The sequence below is a fragment of the Eurypyga helias genome, unplaced genomic scaffold (genome assembly GCF_000690775.1).
Source record: "Eurypyga helias isolate BGI_N326 unplaced genomic scaffold, ASM69077v1 scaffold4473, whole genome shotgun sequence".
NCBI lineage: Eukaryota > Metazoa > Chordata > Aves > Eurypygiformes > Eurypygidae > Eurypyga > Eurypyga helias.
In genome coordinates, this window is record NW_010239169.1 from 29,000 (window position 1) to 47,546 (window position 18,547).

Sequence of the window (18,547 nt, forward strand, 5' to 3'; positions counted from 1 at the left end):
TAGTTAATTACTCATTAGAGTAAATTAATCCGATTTCTGTACATACAGCAGATCAAAACAACTAAAGTAATTCATATAAACCTGGCCAAGACCTCTCGCTGAGTAGTTGTAGGGTGAGTTCAGATTTGCAGAAAGGGTGCCAACAGTCTTGGGATTGTTGCAGTTTAAGTTTGATGTTCAAGGCCTCTCTTCCTTAAACCTACAACTGCTGCAGGCTTGGGCCCTCAGCCTGGGAAGAATAACATATAGTGAAGCTTTGCTGCAACTCAAGATCATGTTTGGGTGACAAGTAGGTCACTGTACCTGTCTGACTCAGCAGATCAGTCTGAAGAACCTACCTGAAAGGGTAGGTTGGAATCTGGCTTATTTCAAACATGTCAAAGCAATAGATTAGCTTCATGTGTGGAACTACATCATCACTTGGCCATCCTGTGATTGCAACCTGCCCAAGACTGCTTTCAGTCCCTTAGTTGTAGTGGCACAGGTGCTCAGTGGATTCCTTGTGCTTTAAACCTGTTCTGTGTGGCCAAAACCAAATTGCACAGGTTTTCAGTTGTTCCATTAATCAGCTCAGCATGATCAGGTGAGTGCTAACACAAGGAAGAAGTAGGAAGGGTGCAGAGAGCAGGGAGGTGAGTGTAGGATCACACTGAGGTAACCTTCTTTTGGCCTGGTTTTGGAACTCTTACCTATGGAGAAGGCTGATCAGTGAAGTTTTGGATGAAAATAGGGGTAAACGGCCAAGACTTGGCTGAGGAAAATGTCTTGTGAATCATAAAGGGTAGGGCCAAGCCCCCAGATCTTCCCCTTTTCGTTACTCTGTAGTAGCCACTGTTGGAGGAGTGGAAGGCTTTACTTTGTCATATCAAAGGTACATCTCAAAACGCAGTGGCCAGAAGCAGATGCTTATGGGCAAGTATAATGGGCAGGCATGTGTGTAGTAGTTTATCCCTGAAGATTTCTTGACTTAGAGACTAAAGCCTCTTCTGTGAACATCTTTTGTCTTCTCTTGAATGCCTGTAAGCTTCTGGCATACACAACAATGTCACATGATGCACAGTGCTCTGAAAATCAGTTGCATTTGTTGGTTTTCCCTTCTCGCATTGAAAGATGCCGTAACTACGTGATCCCCACTCACCTTTTGCGTACCACTCTTCCCATAGACCTTTATCCCTTTCTAGGCTGAAGAGTCCTTAGCTACTCAGTTGCTCCCAGCATGGAGATTGTGTGATCATTACTGCTGGTTTTCTGTATTCATTCTTCTGTGTCAGGTGGGCTGGGAGGAGAGTGAGTGGAGGGACAAAGGCGCACATGAGGTGCGGGTATAAATCTGGAGAGACAGGTCCAGGTATAAATCTGTGACATAATGGTGTTCTCAAGGTTTTCTGCACTCACTGCATCTGCTTGGCCTGCTGTATTTTGTAGAGTGATATGTAACAGGTTAGCCTCTGATTGATTTCCATTCAGAATTGACAGAATCTTCTACACACGAGAAACATAACTCTAATGTATCACACTTCATGATTTAGTTTGATTTTGTTGCATAGTGTAATTAAAGTGTATGCAATATAAAGATGCTTTGTGTAAGTACAGTCCTTTCTCTACAGCCCTCACAACTCTTATTTGTTTTAGGTGAATTACAGAGAGCACAGAAGTATGTGCTCCTGTACAGGTGGCTGTTCTGAATCTGCCCGTGTGCACAAGAGAGTCCTGTGTTTGAGTTTCAGACCTCTCAGAGTACAACTTCATTGAAGTTCATCTAAAACTTGCAAGAATATGTAACATTTAATGTTTTGGAAGAGAATACTTACTTTCCTCTCAGTTTCCTAAAGATTGATACTTAATTGTGAAGACTGGCAACCACAAAAAACCAAGTCACCTGCCAGTAGTCACATGATACAGTGCCTATGGGAGCAGAGTGGGGAGAGGGACTGCAGCTGTCTCTCTTCTTCGCTGCCTGCAGAGGCACCCGATAATGAGAAGGTTGTCAGAGAGACAAATATTAATACCTGCCTTGTGTACGTGCAGTCATCTGGCATTCAAGTTGCAGTGCTTACCTGTCTGATGTACATGCCTTGCAGTTAACTGCATAAAAAGTGCTTCATTGGTAATTAAGTCTGGTTGTCAAGACTTCTGTTGGTTCGGTGTGGTTTTAACATACTGTGTGGCAGAGTGGTCTTCGGTGAAGGTAACGGAAAACGAGGAATAGACTAACATTTTTAGAAACTCTTTTTTTTAAAGTTTGTTTGCAATTAACAGTACACAGAATGCAACCTAGATTAAGTGCTTTGAAACATGACTGACCGTTCCAAGGCCTCGAGAGACTCCGTTCATACGCTTTAGCTATTGGAATGCTGGTGTAATACTGCCAGCTTCTGATGGTTGTGTTTCTTCAGGTTGTTTCATGCAGTTTGATCACACAGTTAATGATGATTATTCTGGTAGAAGTTAAGTATGGCACAGACTTTATATTCCTAATCTTAGAAACTCCACTAGCACTGTGGTTTGTGCTTTCTGTCTTCTGCTGAATACAAATTTGAAAGTGGATTGTTCCACACTTGCCATCTGTTGACTGCCAGTTTTTGTCTGGTTTTTAAAATGCTTCCAGCACTCAGGGTTTGAGGCTGGGTCTTGGCCTGGTGTGCAAATGCAGACTCTCAGAAATATGTTGAATGGTTGTTCTCAACATAGCAGCAGCTGTCATCATTTACAGCTTTAGTGTTTAGGGAAAAATCAGCTGATGCTGACATTAGATCACAAGCTTCTCTTGATTTAAAAAATAATGTTTATAAAAAGATCGTGTGCTGTGTTTGAACTGCATTTCCCTTTCTATCTCCTCTTCTATTTCTCACCTCCTACATCATCATTCTCACTCATGTTCAGCTTGCTCTTTCAGCTGCTGGGGATTCCTTTCCAGAGGCTGAAATAAATTACATCTCTAAAACGTAAAACATGTTGCAAGAAACCCCGTCACCTAACAGTACAGATTCTGGGAAGCGTGTTCCAGGATTTTTCAAACAAAATAATTACTGCAAGTGTCTAATGGAAAGCTTTTTAAATAAATTCCTCCCCACAGGTTCTGTGTCTGTTAAGGTTGTAAGATAAACTGAGCTTGACCTGTAAAATCACATCAAAATTTGTGGAATACTTAGATCTTCTAAAACTGCTGTTGAAGTATATGGTACTATCCAGTCAGCTTTTGGAAGTATAAACCCATGGTAATATGGTAGTTGCTATTAGATTGAGAACCTGCCTGGTTGCCTACCTGGTGCTAGCAGAGGCTACAATTTTATCTCAATCAGTGACAGACAACTAACAACTATTTCAGATTCTGAAATGCTGTATTTGATGGTGAATGCTCACTGGCAATGGGTAAAATCCTCTCTTACAGTTGCCTGTGGAGTGTATGAGCTGAATCTGGCTTAGAGAGCAGCTAGCTACTATGTGTGTGATCATCACAGCTGAACTGCTTAAACTTTGCTGAGCTCAAACAACTGAACCAAGTACCTTCAGTCATTGTTCAGCTCTGACAGAACCAAAATGAAGTAGGCTGAGCTCTTTGGCAGCAACATTAACTTCCAAAATAATGTAGTACCACTGTCACCTTTGATTCCTCTAGTTTCAGGTGAAGTCTTCCATCCCATGTGAAATAGAGCAGGGCTGGGGAAATAAATACAGTGTAGGTAAACCAAGATTTTAGAGGCGGACTTCAGGATGTTTTTCATGTTCACAGAACTACAAGGTTTTCAAGCTCCAGTGGTAAAGACACCCAGAGACACGTTTCCAAGCCAAGGAACATTGGGTTTAAATATCTGAATTTGTCACTGTGGGCTTACTACAAAAGAATGTTCTGATAGAGTTGTAAAGCTCTGTTTCGAATAAATGTGCCTCAGTCTTGAGGAGGATTTCATTGTGTATTCTCCCAGCCAGAGGAGCATGATCGCTGTAAGGTTTGTCTGCATCCTTAATTCTTTGCTGCCTGAACTAGTGAGTTTTTAAATAGTTACACCAAAGGCTGGGCTTTCCTGTTTGCTGGCATGGGAAACGACAGTCCAATAATTATCCACTGGAAGAATAGGCTGCCCCCAGTAGGAGTTACTTCAGTAGTATCAAAATACTATAGTGATATTCCCATTCAAGTAGGGACAGCAATTCTTACCTCTGTCTTATAATGCTTTTTTTATAGTCTGCAGTCTGCCTTGTGTTTGGGGTAAAAAAGGCTAGAAAGCAGAATTTTAAAAGCTGTTCTACTTCCTTTTTCCATTCTTCCTCCCAATGCCAGCTTTTACAATGTGTGATACTAAGGTGCTAATAGAACCCACAACAGCATCTGACGTTTCATAAGAACAAGAAGAAAATGCTTTCCTAACTAGAAATGTATCTTTTAAGATTTCAGAATGTGTTGCTGTGAGCAGCAAAGACCAAAATATAGCTGCGGAGGGAGAAATTCTGAAATTAATAGATTATGGCTGAGGAAAACTTACAAGGCAGGCAGAATATTTTTTTTTTTTTTTTTTTTAGGCAAGGTCCTGCTGGTTTGTATTTTGAAAACAGCAATGAGAGCTGTCAACATCCGGGAAATGCTCAAAACAGACAAAATGTGTGACTTATTTCAATTTCTATGTGAACTTCAGTGTGAAGATAGACACACGAGAGTTATTTTTAAAAGCACGTGAATCTCCTCAGAGCACCTTGTTAAACAATGTATTCCATAACCTAGATTCTTACTGCAGGATGATTAGAGGAAAACTAAATATCTTTTCTTAGATTAGTACTTCCTGAAGGGAAGATCTCTATGGGTTAAATCCTGACAGATAAATAAAACTGATGGAGTCCAGCAGGGTTGGAGGGCAGCATCAGTGAAGAAATAAGACTCTTGGGGGAGAGGAAACTGTAACTGGTGACTGCTGAAGAGGAACAAGAAAAGCAAAGGTGTAGAACAAGAGAAGGAAGCAAAATGCCTGAAAAGAAACACACTGAAGTATTAACAGGGCACAGGGACAAAAGAAGCATCTCTATTCTAAAGGAGGTCCTTGAACTGACAGCTAGAACTGCTGTAATACAGCCTTTGGCACCTCTCCCTTTTCTCTGTTCTTATGTTTCTTGAATATCTAAGAAGGTAAGGCTGCTTAGTATCCCATGTTTTGAGTGGTCTTATGAATGTTGCTTCCTCCAGCTTAGTATTGTAACATCTGATAAAGTAAAACCAGTAAAGAACTTAACAGTATTGTAAAAGTACTGTATATAGATGGGACTGTCACTTCAGACAGCATGTATATTTCAGTGAAGTGGGATTATTTAGTGGTAATTAAGCAGCTTGCTTGTACTGTCACAAAAGAGTAATCCAGTAAAACTTGAACTGATGGATCCTACAGCTTCCATAAAGTTAATATTTGCACATGAGCCGGCAGTGTGCGCTGGCAGCCCAGAAGGCCAACCATATCCTGGGCTGGATCCAGAGAAGTGTGGCCAGCAGGTCGAGGGAGGGGATTCTGCCCCTGTACTCTGCTCTGGTGAGACCCCACCTGGAGTGCTGCATCCAGCTGTGGAGCCCTCAACATCAGAAGGATATTGACCACTTGGAGCGAGTCCAGAGGAGGGCCATAAAAATGATCAGAGGGACGAAACACCTCTATGAGGACAGGGTGAGAGAATTGGGCTTGTTCAGCCTGGAGAAGAGAAGGCTCTGGGGAGACCTTATAGCACCTTCCAGTACCTGAAGAGGGCTTATAAGAAAGATGAGGACAAAATTTTTGGCAGGGCCTGTATTGATAGGAGAAGGGGTAATGGTTTTAAACTACAAGAAGGTAGATTCAGACTAAATATTGGAAAGAAATTTTTTAGGGTGAGGCACTGGCACAGGTTGCCCAGAGAAGCTGTGGATGCCCCATCCCTGGAAATGTTCAAGGCCAGGCTGGATGAGGCTTTGAGCAACCTGGTCTAGTGGAAGGTGTGACCTTCCAACCCAAACTATCTGCAATTATATCATTTTGGAAAGAAAAATGTGGTTGTTCAATGATGCCTTAGATAAGAAAAGCTTGATAGCCTTCAAACTTTCAGTCTGTTCTAATCAAATTGTACTTGATTGATAATAGGCTATTGGAAATTTCAGTATTATAAATTTGCTTTTGTATAACTCATTACAACTGATGAATGGGATCCAATTTCTCTGAAGTTAACTTGAATTGCTTTACATCTATCTGCCCCTGTATTGTATTGTATTACAGCTTTTTTTTGTTGGAGTGCATAACCTTGTTTGAAATCCACTGTCATTCTAATATCATTGTAGTCTTTCCAACTTTTATGCAAGCACTTTCAAATATTTGATACATTTTTTTTCAGCGTATGTGGATGGTGTTACCCAAGATATCTGAAAAGCATGGGTTTGAAGATTAGTTTCTGTATCACAAGCTGAATTTTAATTTAGTTCACGAAACACACAGAACATCTAACCAATAGTCAAGTGAAACTTAATAGCAAAGAGAAAATTTGTAAAGCTTTTCCCTTTTACTTAAATATTAAACACCCGAGATGTTAATATTTTGTTTAATAATTAAAGGTTGGTTCCAGTGTCCGTAAACTTTTATGGAAAAGAAGCAACATCTCGTACTGAGGTATGCTGACCGTAGGCTAAAGACCTTACTCCTTTCGGGTAGACTTGCTCACCCAAGCAAGACCGCAGGCGTGTTTACCTAGTGAGCGTGGAAATAGATTGGTGTATGTGTAAGGGACTGAGAAGGCAGAGTGTACCCAATGTGGACCCACGTGTGGGTAAAAGAAAGAGCCTGAAACAGTAGTAATAAGAGAAGCTGAGCCCTTAAGATGGGAAGGTGCTTTACAAAGTATCTAACTTCAGTAATGGAGGCAAAACATTTTGTTTCTTAAAATAACTCTTATTGAGAAAGACTGTTGTGGCTTAGGTTTCTCCTTTCCCCACATACTAGTAAGTCTTTCTGTATGTTTCCCTTCTTTCGTAGGGGTTGGACAAGGGTTACTTTCGTGTGAGAGGGAAAATGCTTTCAGAAAGTAATGACTCAGCAACGTATTTTCCTGTACCTTATGACCTGCCGCCGGAACAGTATGGAAGCAAAGGTAAGGTGTGACTTCAGAAGAAAAGTAGGTGTGAAGGGAAAACAACAATCCTCTGGGAGTGGAATGTGAGAGAAATACTGTAGAGCAAACACCAAAGAGTTGCTGCAAATCAGAGCAGTTGCTTTAGGTCTTTCTGAGACTATTTAGGTCTTTCTGAGAAATATTTCATAGTTTGTCTTCATTTTCCTGAAGATTTGTGTTGAAGCACTCAGAGGGGGATATATTTCATAACACTTGGAAAGATTTACAAAATCTCAACCTTCTCAGCTTCCGAGACACTCTCTAGAACATGCAAATCAGGAAAGTGGTAAGTGAGTGCTGCTGGGTGGTGATGATGGCTCAAACCTAAAAATACATTTGAGGATAATGATGTTAATACGCAACCGGCAATATTTGTGAAGAGTGAATTTATATATAGTTCTTAAAACGAATGTGAAAAGATGTAACTAACTTCGGTTTTTGAGAAGCCATGTTCTGAAAATGACATCGTCTGCAGCAGAGCTTGAAATTAATAGTGACAGGGTGTTCAGGAAAGTGTGTTTATAGTAACTCAGATCTTCCTGTAGATCTTTGAACTAATTATATGGCGAGAAAGACTGCAAGTCTATTTACTTCTTAGCTTTTAAACAGAGTCTTATACAGTAGATACAGTGTCATTGTATAATTAATACTGTTCTTGTTTTAATTCCTGCATTTAACTCACCGTGTCAGTGAGTTTTATGTGTATTTCAGCTAAAGGTAAAGGCTTTTTTCCAAAGAACTTTTTTCACTTTTTGCATGGAAGACTTACTTCCATAGAGAACTTGTTTGTCTGTAGTTCAGCTTTTGGGTGTCAGCTTTCTCCCATAATAGGAACAGATGTCAGAATTCACATTGTCTAGGCATTGGCAATGGAAGCAAAGTCAGCTGGCTGTGCCTTTTCACATCTCTCTCCTGAATATTCTGTTTTGGTTCCTCAACCTCCTTGTGGAAAAGTATTTAAAGAATTGCCATGCTATGGGTTGGACTCATAAAATAATCTGTCCTCAACAATAGTTATCAACTCCCAAAGTCTCTGGAGAGCAATATAAATAGATTTATTTTAATAAAGCCTTGAGAAGCAGAAATGCACGTAATTATCCTTTCCTTAAAGAAACCATATTGAGTGATCCCTATAATTGAAGTAGAAAAGCCTCCCAGGGATTTTCCATGAACTCAGATTCTCTAATCATGGGAAAACAAAGTATATATCACTTCCATGTAATCAGAAAAGTCCTATCAGCAGCAGGAGGGGGAGAAATGGGTGGCATATGAACAGATGGTCAGGAGCAGGGCCTTATATTTGCCATGTAATGTACTGTGTAGGGGATAGGTATACCAAAATACCTGTACTTGTGCAAATTTCAATCTTGGATCAGACATACTTAATATTACAGAATTATAGTACTTTGTGATGTAATAATGTGAAAGAAAATTAGTTCCTTAGTTTGTGGAAATAGTTTAATTGCAGAGATTCTGTGTCATACTGTAACACAACAGTCATATTAATTAGTGTTCATCAGGTAGGACCAGACTTCTGGTGTGAAAACTGTTAGAGTGACGTAAATGCATCTTGAAACGCAATAAAGTAGTTCTTAGGACATACAATGCTAAACTCATCAGTAAATTATGTAAATAAACTGTCTGGTTGCAGCTATAATAATTCATGAGGTTGATCCACAATATTTTAAAGTCCATTAAGTTCAACGATAATGAAATAATTTGGTCCATGTCCTAGTTCTCCCTCACCCCATGTAACAGGGAGGGAAAAAAAAATACAGAAGACATGTCCACGTTTGCCTGGTTTGCCTCGATAGTCAGACGTCTTCATTCTAAAACTCAAATTTAGGCAGAACAGAAAAATAGGTTCTCTTGAAGAAACAATCATGAAGATTTTCTTCCTCCTTTTTCCAAATATTCCTGAAGAGTATAAATTGAGATCATCATGAGACGGAACTTCTTGGGTTTGCACTGTTCATCTCTCCCGTAGAGAGAGATGATCCTTCACTGGAATGTAATGATAGGCTAAGCTTTAGACCACTGAAGGATGCGTTGATGAGCTGTAGGATGTCCCTGGTAGCGTAGTTATGATTATCACTTCTGGGACACATCACATAGTTAAAATTTTCACATTGCTTTCATTTAGTGTTGCATTGTATTTCAAACTCGCACAGAGCTACGTTTTGCAATACACGGACAGGTAAATTCCAACTGCTTGTGCCAACCAGAGCCCTTTGATCTGAAGGGAATGCAGAACAAAATTTAACTGGGTTAACTGGTTGACTAAACCACATAGTTCGAGGCAGGGTACTCACTTCAGGTTGGAGTGAGGAGTTGGTAAGGTTTCTTCTGGGACAGAAATCATACAAGAAGTATTTTCATGTCAAGTAGCTCATTTTATTGACATAGGATGATTAAGAAAAAAATAAAGACAAGGTCATGCTTGAAAAAATTACTTTTATACCTAAAAAATGTCAGAAAGTAATTAGATGATTAATTAGCGCAATGAATCAACGAACCTATGGTTTACATGTATTCTAAACCATTTTGTTGTTATAATAAGCTTCAGGGTTTTGGGCTACTTCATCTGCTGTTTTTCCTAGTGAGTTGCACTGAACTTTCTAGGTACATTTAAGTGTGATTAGGTTTCTGCTTAATTGGCTCCATTTTCTGCTTTTTTAGGGAGACCTCAGCAAATGAAACATTTCTGAAACATTTCTCTGCATTATTATTCTGTCAGATTACTTAATCTCATGAACAGCACTAGTGAAAAAACCGTACTTATGAGTAGTTCTTTGGATTGTGACTGGTTACAGGGCAGGAGTGTTATATAAGGTGCTTCTGAGCTCTTATGTCAGAACACTCTGGAACTGCTTAAACTCTCTGGAAGAAAAATCTACAAAGTAGGGGAATAAGTGATTTCTGATAAACAAGTTACTTCTCATTCAGTTTTCTTTTCAGTGAATGTATTATATCAAGGAAAGAAACTGACTGTTGCGTTGACTAGTAGTATACAGAAAATATATGTGTATACAAGAAAATAAGACAGTTTCCAGCTCAGTTCAGATTAATCTAGAGTGAAACTACGTATTACTCTCTATGTGTGCCAGTTATATGAATTACATTAATCCTTGGCTATTTTGCTCTTTGGTGAGGATTTCTTTCCTGAACCATTCTGTCAATTTGTAAAGATGTATTAAAATGTATTTCATTATTTTCCAGTGGGAAAATCTATTTTACCCTTTGTAACTGGGGGCTAAAGCTGTCAAATTTCTTACCACGAGAGGCTGGAAGAATGGTGGGCAAATGAGATGGAAATTTGCTTTAGAGCAAGTTGAAGCATTACGGAGAAATGAACAGGCCACTTTAGCAATTAATTAGTTCTCTAGCTGAAGTTTGCAACCTCTGGCAGCTGTGATTTCATTTTCTTAAGGATGCACAAATGGATCTGTAACATGTCTCACATGACCAGTTCACTGCCCTGTGAAAGGCCCAGCTCACTGTTCAGTATTCCATTGCTGCACTTACACGGAAGAGCAAAGTGACCTGTTCCTTTTAACTTCAGGTATTCAGTGCTTGCTATTTTGTCCAGTTTTCAAGGGGTGGGAATTAGGAGTATGGTGAAATTACATTTGGTAAATATTTGTAGTGATTTCAGGAAACCAATAACACTCCATCTCCCTTATTACGCACACAAGAAAAACTTCATGGCATATTTGTCTCCAGCTCTGGTAGGTTTAGATACTGTGTTTATCCTATTATTTAAAGAGTGGGATAATTTTCATTTGCCCAGCCTTGTGCTAGTGACAAGTGCCTTAAAGAAGAGATAATGTTTTGTCCAGCTGAGCTAGGGGAATCCTTTATTACTCTGAGCTCCCTTACAGGGACTCCTGTATTCTCAGGAAGTCAGATAAGTTCTGGGAAAATGTCACTGTACGTGGTCTCTACCTTTCTCCCATCTTTGTTTTTTGTCAAAAGTTCTAGAATTCCCCACTTTGACAAGTAAATAAAAATATTTTTTAAGCGTTTATAATTAAGAAGGAAGGCTTCTGGGGAAGTCACATTTCTCAATGACCTTTTTATTTCTAACTAAAATTGCAAAGCTACATGGAACTTGTATACTTTCTACAGTTTGAAAGAACTTGACTGGCAGCAACCTATATGAATTTTTTGAGAACTTCAAGTCCTCTCAGTATGCTTAGCATGATACAAATCCTGAGAGAAAACCCTTTCTTCTGAAAAAAATTACAACTAGAGGCTAGTCCTACTTCTGGTGATACTAATACACTGAGTAGCAAATATTTCTCTTGCCAAACACTCAGAGCAATGGTAAATGTAAATCTGAGTAGGTTTAGAAGTTTTCAAACAGCAAGTGTACATTATCATTGTAGTCCATATACCAGGGTGGGTGGCGGGGGTTGGAACCAATCTCGGTCTGTGTTGGCATCCATTTCCTTCCCAGGTGGAATCAAAAACAGCATTATTGACTGGTAAACCTGAATTTAGAGATTGAAGCTCTCTTAAGACAGCTTGATATCAGATGCTTCTTCAGATGGACTCCCAGAGTCCAAGTGTAACATTTGGGTACAAGGCAAAACGTGAGTTTTTTTCAAGCTTTTATAATGACCATGAAGAAATTAACCCTTTGTATGAGAAGGAATTTGAGTTAGAGAGTCACCGTTTGGTATGATCACCAGTAAGTGTCGTTTTGGTAGGGTTGCAGACTTGAAGACCAGAAGGGGCCACTGGATTATCTGATCTGATTTGCCACATTTTATTAGCCAGCCTCTTCGAGCTCAAAGGATGTGTTTGGCTAAGAGGCATCCTCCAAAGTATGCTTCAGATCATTAGTTAAGACCAGCATCATGAGATGGCAAATTCACCAGATGGTTGGTATTTTCCTTCAGTAGTTGGTCAACCCAAGGAGCTAAAAAAGCACTTTATTTTGGTTATTATTTTTAAGGATAGATGTATGATGCCCAGTCTAGCTGATGAACTTATATGTGATTTGATCCATCTTGTGCAGGTTTTGTAGTTGAAGTCTGAGGAAATGTAACAACATCATCCCAACAGATCGGAGTTAAGGTTGCACAGGGAACTTGGGCATTTTTCCTTTAGACTATTTCTTGACATCTGCATTAAATTACCAGCATTTTATTATGTGTGTTACACATAGCTTGTATCTTTCTCTTGCTGCAGGGAGTAACATGCACGTTTTACATCTGGCAGTTTTAAAACAAAGAGTAAGACCATTCCTACTGTGAGGTGACAAAGGGTCTCATTAATTTTTAGCTGATAACATTTGTTGTGTGCAATATGTATGTAATTAACTCTTTGCAAATTGCTGGTTTGAGCAATTGCAGCCGTTCACCTCCAGTAGTCAGCTGAACAGCAGAAGGCCCTTTGTGGGCAGCAGGTCCATCTTCAGGGCAAAACACTTTTTAAGAGTTTTAAAAAATAAAAATGTCTGGTAGCTGCTAATACTATCTTGACAGATGAACAATGTAGATACAACAATCTCCTGAACTCCTCTGTTGTTAAACAACAGATTCAGGCTGTCATAAAAAAGCAGGCTATGACACAGCTGAATGCGTTAAGATACTAAGATAAAAGAAACCTGTAGACTAGCAGTATAATTTGAGAGTTCCTTGGAAGGAAAACAGAAGAGGATCCAGTCTGGTATTTGGGAAGCATGCACACAACGGCCAATCTTACTTACCAAGGTATCTATAAATAAAATTCCTTTGTGCCTTTGATAACAGTCAGATTTTTATTTCCCTCTGGACTCTTCCAGGTAAGTACTACTGCTTTGTTGTACAAAATTATCTTCTTAGGGAGCTCCACTGTCATGTTGCAGTTGCGATATTGCTATTATCCCTATTACCAATCCAAGCTGGCTGGGTCTCCTCATGAAAGCACAGCATTTCGTTTGGAGTGCTGGAGGACTGATTCCCCTATCCCTTTGGTGTCATCCTATCGAGAAGTTTCTTACAACAGACTTCTTTACACAAAGGGATACAGTCCCAGGTGTTTTTGTACCTTTGCATGGGAAAAGGGACAAGCTGCTTGCTGTAGTCAAGGAATATCACTTAATTTGTGATTTGGTTATTACATGGTTTACTGCCTGGGGAAATCATCTGCTGTATGAGAGGAACTTGAAACTTCAATATGTAAGTACATCAAGAGGTTTTTACAACAGCTTGGGAAAGGCCTCAGAAAAGTGCAAAGGACTTCTTCTTTTTGCCTCATCACACCAACACACTGAGAAACAAATCAAATCCTGCTTTTAAACTGCAGTTATGGGTTTTGGTTTGTTTTCTTCTCTTTAGCGAGCAGTCATAATCCTGGCCATCAGGAATCACTACCTTGTTTGTGAATGTTGTTATAGATCCCACATCTATACCCTACCTGCCTTTCCCCCTTCTTGAGGTTTTTCAGGTCTGGTTTTTGCATTGAGAGGAACAAGAAGAGTTCCTTTTTCAATGCCATACTCGCCCAAAGAGAGGGGAGGAAGGAGACTGAAGTATAGTGTGCACCTTCTGCAAATGCTGCAGAGGAGAGCTTTCCAGCCTCACGCAGCAGGGAGTAAGCTTACCATGTTAGAGTGTGTGTGTAGAGTGGCTCGAAGAACTCTGTTGATTTGTGAGTAGCGTTTCTGTGTATGTCAACACTTACTACTTGAAAGCGCTGTTTTTCAATTGGAACACTCGTGGAGTATTGTGAAAGATGATGTAATAATCCATCCTCTGTGATTAGAAACCAACCAGGAATAGCTCTTATCCACATCTCCGCTCTCAGTGCAAAAGACACTTATATTTGAAACTGTAGGAAGAGGATCACAAAGATGCTTTAATGGTATTTTATACTTTACTGTTCAATTGCCTGTTCCTGTAATCCACAGACTTTTCTGGTTTTGGCTGTACATACCGTACTGCCATCTGTCATACTTAAAAGAACATGAAGTTTTAAGATGGCTTGCCAGCATGTTTTGACCTAAGCAGTACACTGCATCTATAAAATACTATTGTTAACATTTGCAAAACAACCTTGTTTTAACCACTGTCCGCTCATGATTTCACAGTGTGTGGCACGATCTCAAAACATGAGGGATTCTTTGAGTGATGAATCAGGTGTACTTGAAAAAACTTGTTTTGTTCTACAGGAACTCTCTGTCTTGAAACAAAATGCATTCAGCTGTGAGAGAATTTTCAGAAGTCATCCTGAGTATAACTGAAACAGCACTCTGTCTGAGATTTCAGATAATCTTACAGTAGCAGTGGGGTAGGAACGGCCCTGTTCACGGTGCTGCGTGCCAACTGTAGTGCTGGAGTTCTGCTGCATGTGCACAAGGGCAAGAAAGAAGCAGTAGTGCTGGGTCACTGAGTAACACTGAATTCCAGTAAGGTGCAGCTGAGACAAAATTAGGGTATGAGAAACGAAGGACTGGATTTGAAAGGTGTTGAAGGTACATTGAACACACTTAAAAAATTTATCTAGTGGGGCTATGAATAGATTATTTCAGATAGAAGGGAAATAAGGAACAGTTAACCTCTTTTTTTCAAGAAGATCAACAGATTTAAATTTCAAAAGTTTGGCCATTGTAGTGTGCAGCAGTAAGCAGCCACAGTCATACAATATTTCGTACACAGACATTATCTTCCTCGTGCTGCAATAGCTCCTATTAAAAGTTACAGAATTTTTAATTGGGTCTGCAATTTTAAAAGTAACTGATAATTTGTTTCAGCAATAGTTTTACACATGGCTTCTTAAAATAATATCAGGAGTTTTATAAAATCAACAGCATCGCATTAATAGACCTAATTTCCAAGTACGTTAATAGCTACCTTAAGAAAGTTTTATTAGGCTAGCCAGAACAAACAATGACTATATTAGGTATTGACGCCTCTCAGAGTTCTTTAAGGGGTGACTGTAGTTGTTTCTGCCTGCATGTTTTGCTGAATCAAACAGGGTAACTGCAGACCGTAGCAAAGATGGACTGGTCCAAGCTGCATGATGTACTTCAAGTGACAGATTCCAATGCTTGATTAGGACTGGATTTATTCTGAAGTCAGAGAGAGATGTCAATGACTAAATTGGAATGTATGCTTGAAATCCTCCTCAACGCTTCTTCCACCATTTGCTTTCACCGAACAGTTTGGGTTGGAAGGGACCTTTAAAGGTCACCTAGTCCACTCCCCTGCAGTGAGCAGGGACATCTTCAACTAGATCAGGTTGTGCAGAGCCCCATCCAACCTGGCCTTGGATGTTTCCAGGGATGGGGCACCTACCACATCTCTGAGCAACCTGTGCCAGTGCCACACACCACCCTCATCGTAAACACTTGCTTCCCTGTATCCAGTCTGAATGTACCCTCTTTTAGTTTAAAATCATCCCCCCTTGTCCTGTCACCACAGGACCTGCTAAAAGTCTGTCCCCATCTTTCTTATAAGCCCCTTTAAAGTACCCGGTGGGATGGGGGAGAGAATTGGAAGGGCAAAAGTAAGAAAGCCCTTGGGTTGAGAACTAAGAACATATTAATTACTTAAAATAATAATAATAAATAGTAATGCAAAGGAAAACAGCAAAAAGAGAGAAACAAAGCCCAGGGAAAATGAGTGATGCAACTGCTCATCCCAAATCCAAAACACAGCACTATACCAGCTACTAGGAGAATTAATTCCATCCCAGCCGAAACCAGAAATGTAGAGACATTTTCTTGGCAGTGAACTGTGAGTTAAGAGCTATGGTTTCTTCAGCTTTTCGATGCCTTCATTTTTTTGTGCTTGGAAATCATATGTCCACTGTAACCAAAGGCTGGGCAGCTCTTCTTCCACCTAGAAGCTGTAGCACGATTTTAAATTGGGGGAAGACAAGGATGATGGTTTTTATTGTCCTCTCATAATAACATCATGTGAAATACGGCATTTATGGCACAGGCTGTTCTCTCATGGGTGATCACGATCCCATGACTTGTAACATCCTATCAGTCTTCATAAACTCTAAACGTGAAGCCTTTTTTCAAGTCAGATTCAATTGTGTTGTAATTTAAAGGGGGGTTTTATCCTATTACCCTCTTACTGCTGTAAACAGACACCTTTGTAAAACATTTGCATAGCTGGGAGATGTTTCACCACAACGTACTGAACGGCAGCGCTTCTAGAATTAAACGTAGTCCAGCAGCACGTAGTACTGAGTGCTTGGTAGGATGCTCTCCCTGCCCCGTGTTTAACTGGCCCTTGTCACAGTGCGCTGTTGTGGAACTTACACGTCCCTTTATTACTACTGTTGCCGTCACTTTCATACTCTCTTCTTGCAACAGCAATTCTCACTTCATCTGTTGTAACAACTGACATTGGAGCCCACAAACGTAAGATTGGACAAGAGTAATCATAACCAATAGTATATCTAAACTTTCAGTTGACAAGCATGTAGCAGGTCGTCTTTAGCAAGTATACATCGTGCATCATCTGTGCGAGTAGCTTGGTTTTGGTACACGAACTATCCCCTCCCCCTCAGCGCAATTCAGTTTAATCTGTGCATTAATCTGAAGGGGGCCTACAGGGGTGCTGGGAGAGGACTTTTTACAAGAGCCTGTAGTGATAGGACAAGGGGTAATGGGAATAAATTGAAATCAGGGAGGTTTAGATTAGATATCAGGAAGAAATGCTTCCGGGAGAGGGTGGTGAGGCACTGGAACAGGTTGCCCAGAGAAGCTGTGGATGCCCCATCCCTGGAAGTGTCCAAGGCCAGGCTGGATGAGGCTTTGAGCAACCTGGTCTAGTGGAAGGTGTCCCTGCCCATGGCAGGGGGGTTGGAACTAGATGGTCTTTAAGGTCCCTTCCAACCCAAACCATTCTGTGATTCTATGATTCTAGGTTAATGTCACTGTCTTCCTTCAGGGTTTATTCTGCAGATAGAAAAGCAGCAGGCTATATTATATGAAATTCTTATTTGAGAAAAAGCACGGAAAGGATTGAAGGAGTCTTCTCTGTATTTCAGTAGGAGTAGCCCGAGAGAAGAACAGCTTGGCTTCATAGGCCAGCTGCTTTCCTGCCACGGGGGTATGTATTAGGAGGAAGAGCCTAGAGCAGGTTGCAGAGCCAGCAGCTGGTTCCTGCTGCACTGCCTCTTCCCAAGAGTGCAAATAGCTTCTCTCTTGAGAAGTGGAGGGAGGAAACTGTGTGCTGCAAACCTGTTGCTCATCGAAAAATGTAACGTTTGAAGCAGTGAGGTGTGAATTTGTAGGCTTCCGGGTTCATGCAGGGTCATTCTTTGACGCGGAACTCTTCAGTCCCTGTGAAAAATACTAATAGTCATTTATAATCCCATTGGATTGAGAGAGATGCAGCACAAAACTTGCTGCCTTTTGAAACTTTTGCAAAGCCTTTTGAAAACTCTACATTTACTTACTGTTTTACAAAATAGCTGAATAAAAAATTCCAGTAAACTGAAATTGCACGTGGGGTTTTGTGAAAACCAGTGAGAATTTCAACCTTCCTCTTGCAAAGGGACGGGGAGGAAGAGGATCAGATTTTTACATTTAATAACAATTTGTCATGAGCATGTTTTTGTTTTGGTTTACAGATCAGCCGTGGATTTGGAATATTCCTTACACTAACGCCCCTGATACACATGGAAACATGTGGGTTCCATCGTGAATGTTTCCGGTGTGCTGTGATGTTTCGCTCACTGACGCTGAGCCTGCCACGTACTTGCAAGGCTGCTTGTTTCTGGGGTTTAAGCTATGATGTCTGCTATAATGACTGACTTGTAGTTGAAAGAAACATTAAAATGTTGATAATGGGGAAATTGTTGGAGAATCTGCAACTGTATTACTATAAATGAATTTGTAACACTGCATTTTAAATACCTTTTGATATGCTTTTTCTTTACTGTGGTTCCTAATATGCTCTTCAAGATTAAAACAATTGTAGACTGTTCTCAGAGATTCTCTCTGTACTTTTTGCTGTAATGAATTTAGAATTTACTGTTCTGTGAGACTGTCAGTTGGCCCCAGTGTCAGGAATAAAAGTTACTGTATCTAAAATTTAAATAAAAATAAAGTCAATCTTGTTTATATATCCTTTGTTCCATCTGCTCCCAAGTGTGTTCATTTCAAATTGGATTGGCCTTGGCTTTGCAATTATCGCTTCTAATGCAAGCTCTAATATTTGCTGGTTTGGCTTCTTGAGTATTCGGCTTCTTGTCAGTTACTTCCTAATCCCCTTTTTTTTACCCCCTTACAGACATCCAAGTACTGTCCAAAACACTAAACTGAAGTGGATGGGCTTAGGTGCTGAAGAGTAGTCTGAAACAGTGCTACGGGATTTATGGTCCTGCTGCCTGGAAATCTCGTAGTGTAGTGTGGTACTTCAATCATAATTCCCTCTGAATCCCAAATAATCTGGCTGGGTGGCCGTTCCAGCACTGCCTCGTT

General features: G+C 40.2%; 1 protein-coding gene across 1 annotated transcript in view; it reads left to right on the forward strand.

The window, feature by feature from the left end:
* TDP1 (tyrosyl-DNA phosphodiesterase 1) overlaps window positions 1-17,768 on the forward strand; it is a 46,382-nt gene extending 28,614 nt beyond the window's left edge. The window contains exons 14-15 of the mRNA XM_010148045.1: window positions 6,978-7,092; window positions 17,695-17,768. Of these exons, the coding sequence (XP_010146347.1) occupies window positions 6,978-7,092; window positions 17,695-17,768 (189 nt within the window). The remainder of the gene's footprint in view (window positions 1-6,977; window positions 7,093-17,694) is intronic.
* The last annotated feature ends 779 nt before the right edge of the window (window positions 17,769-18,547 follow it).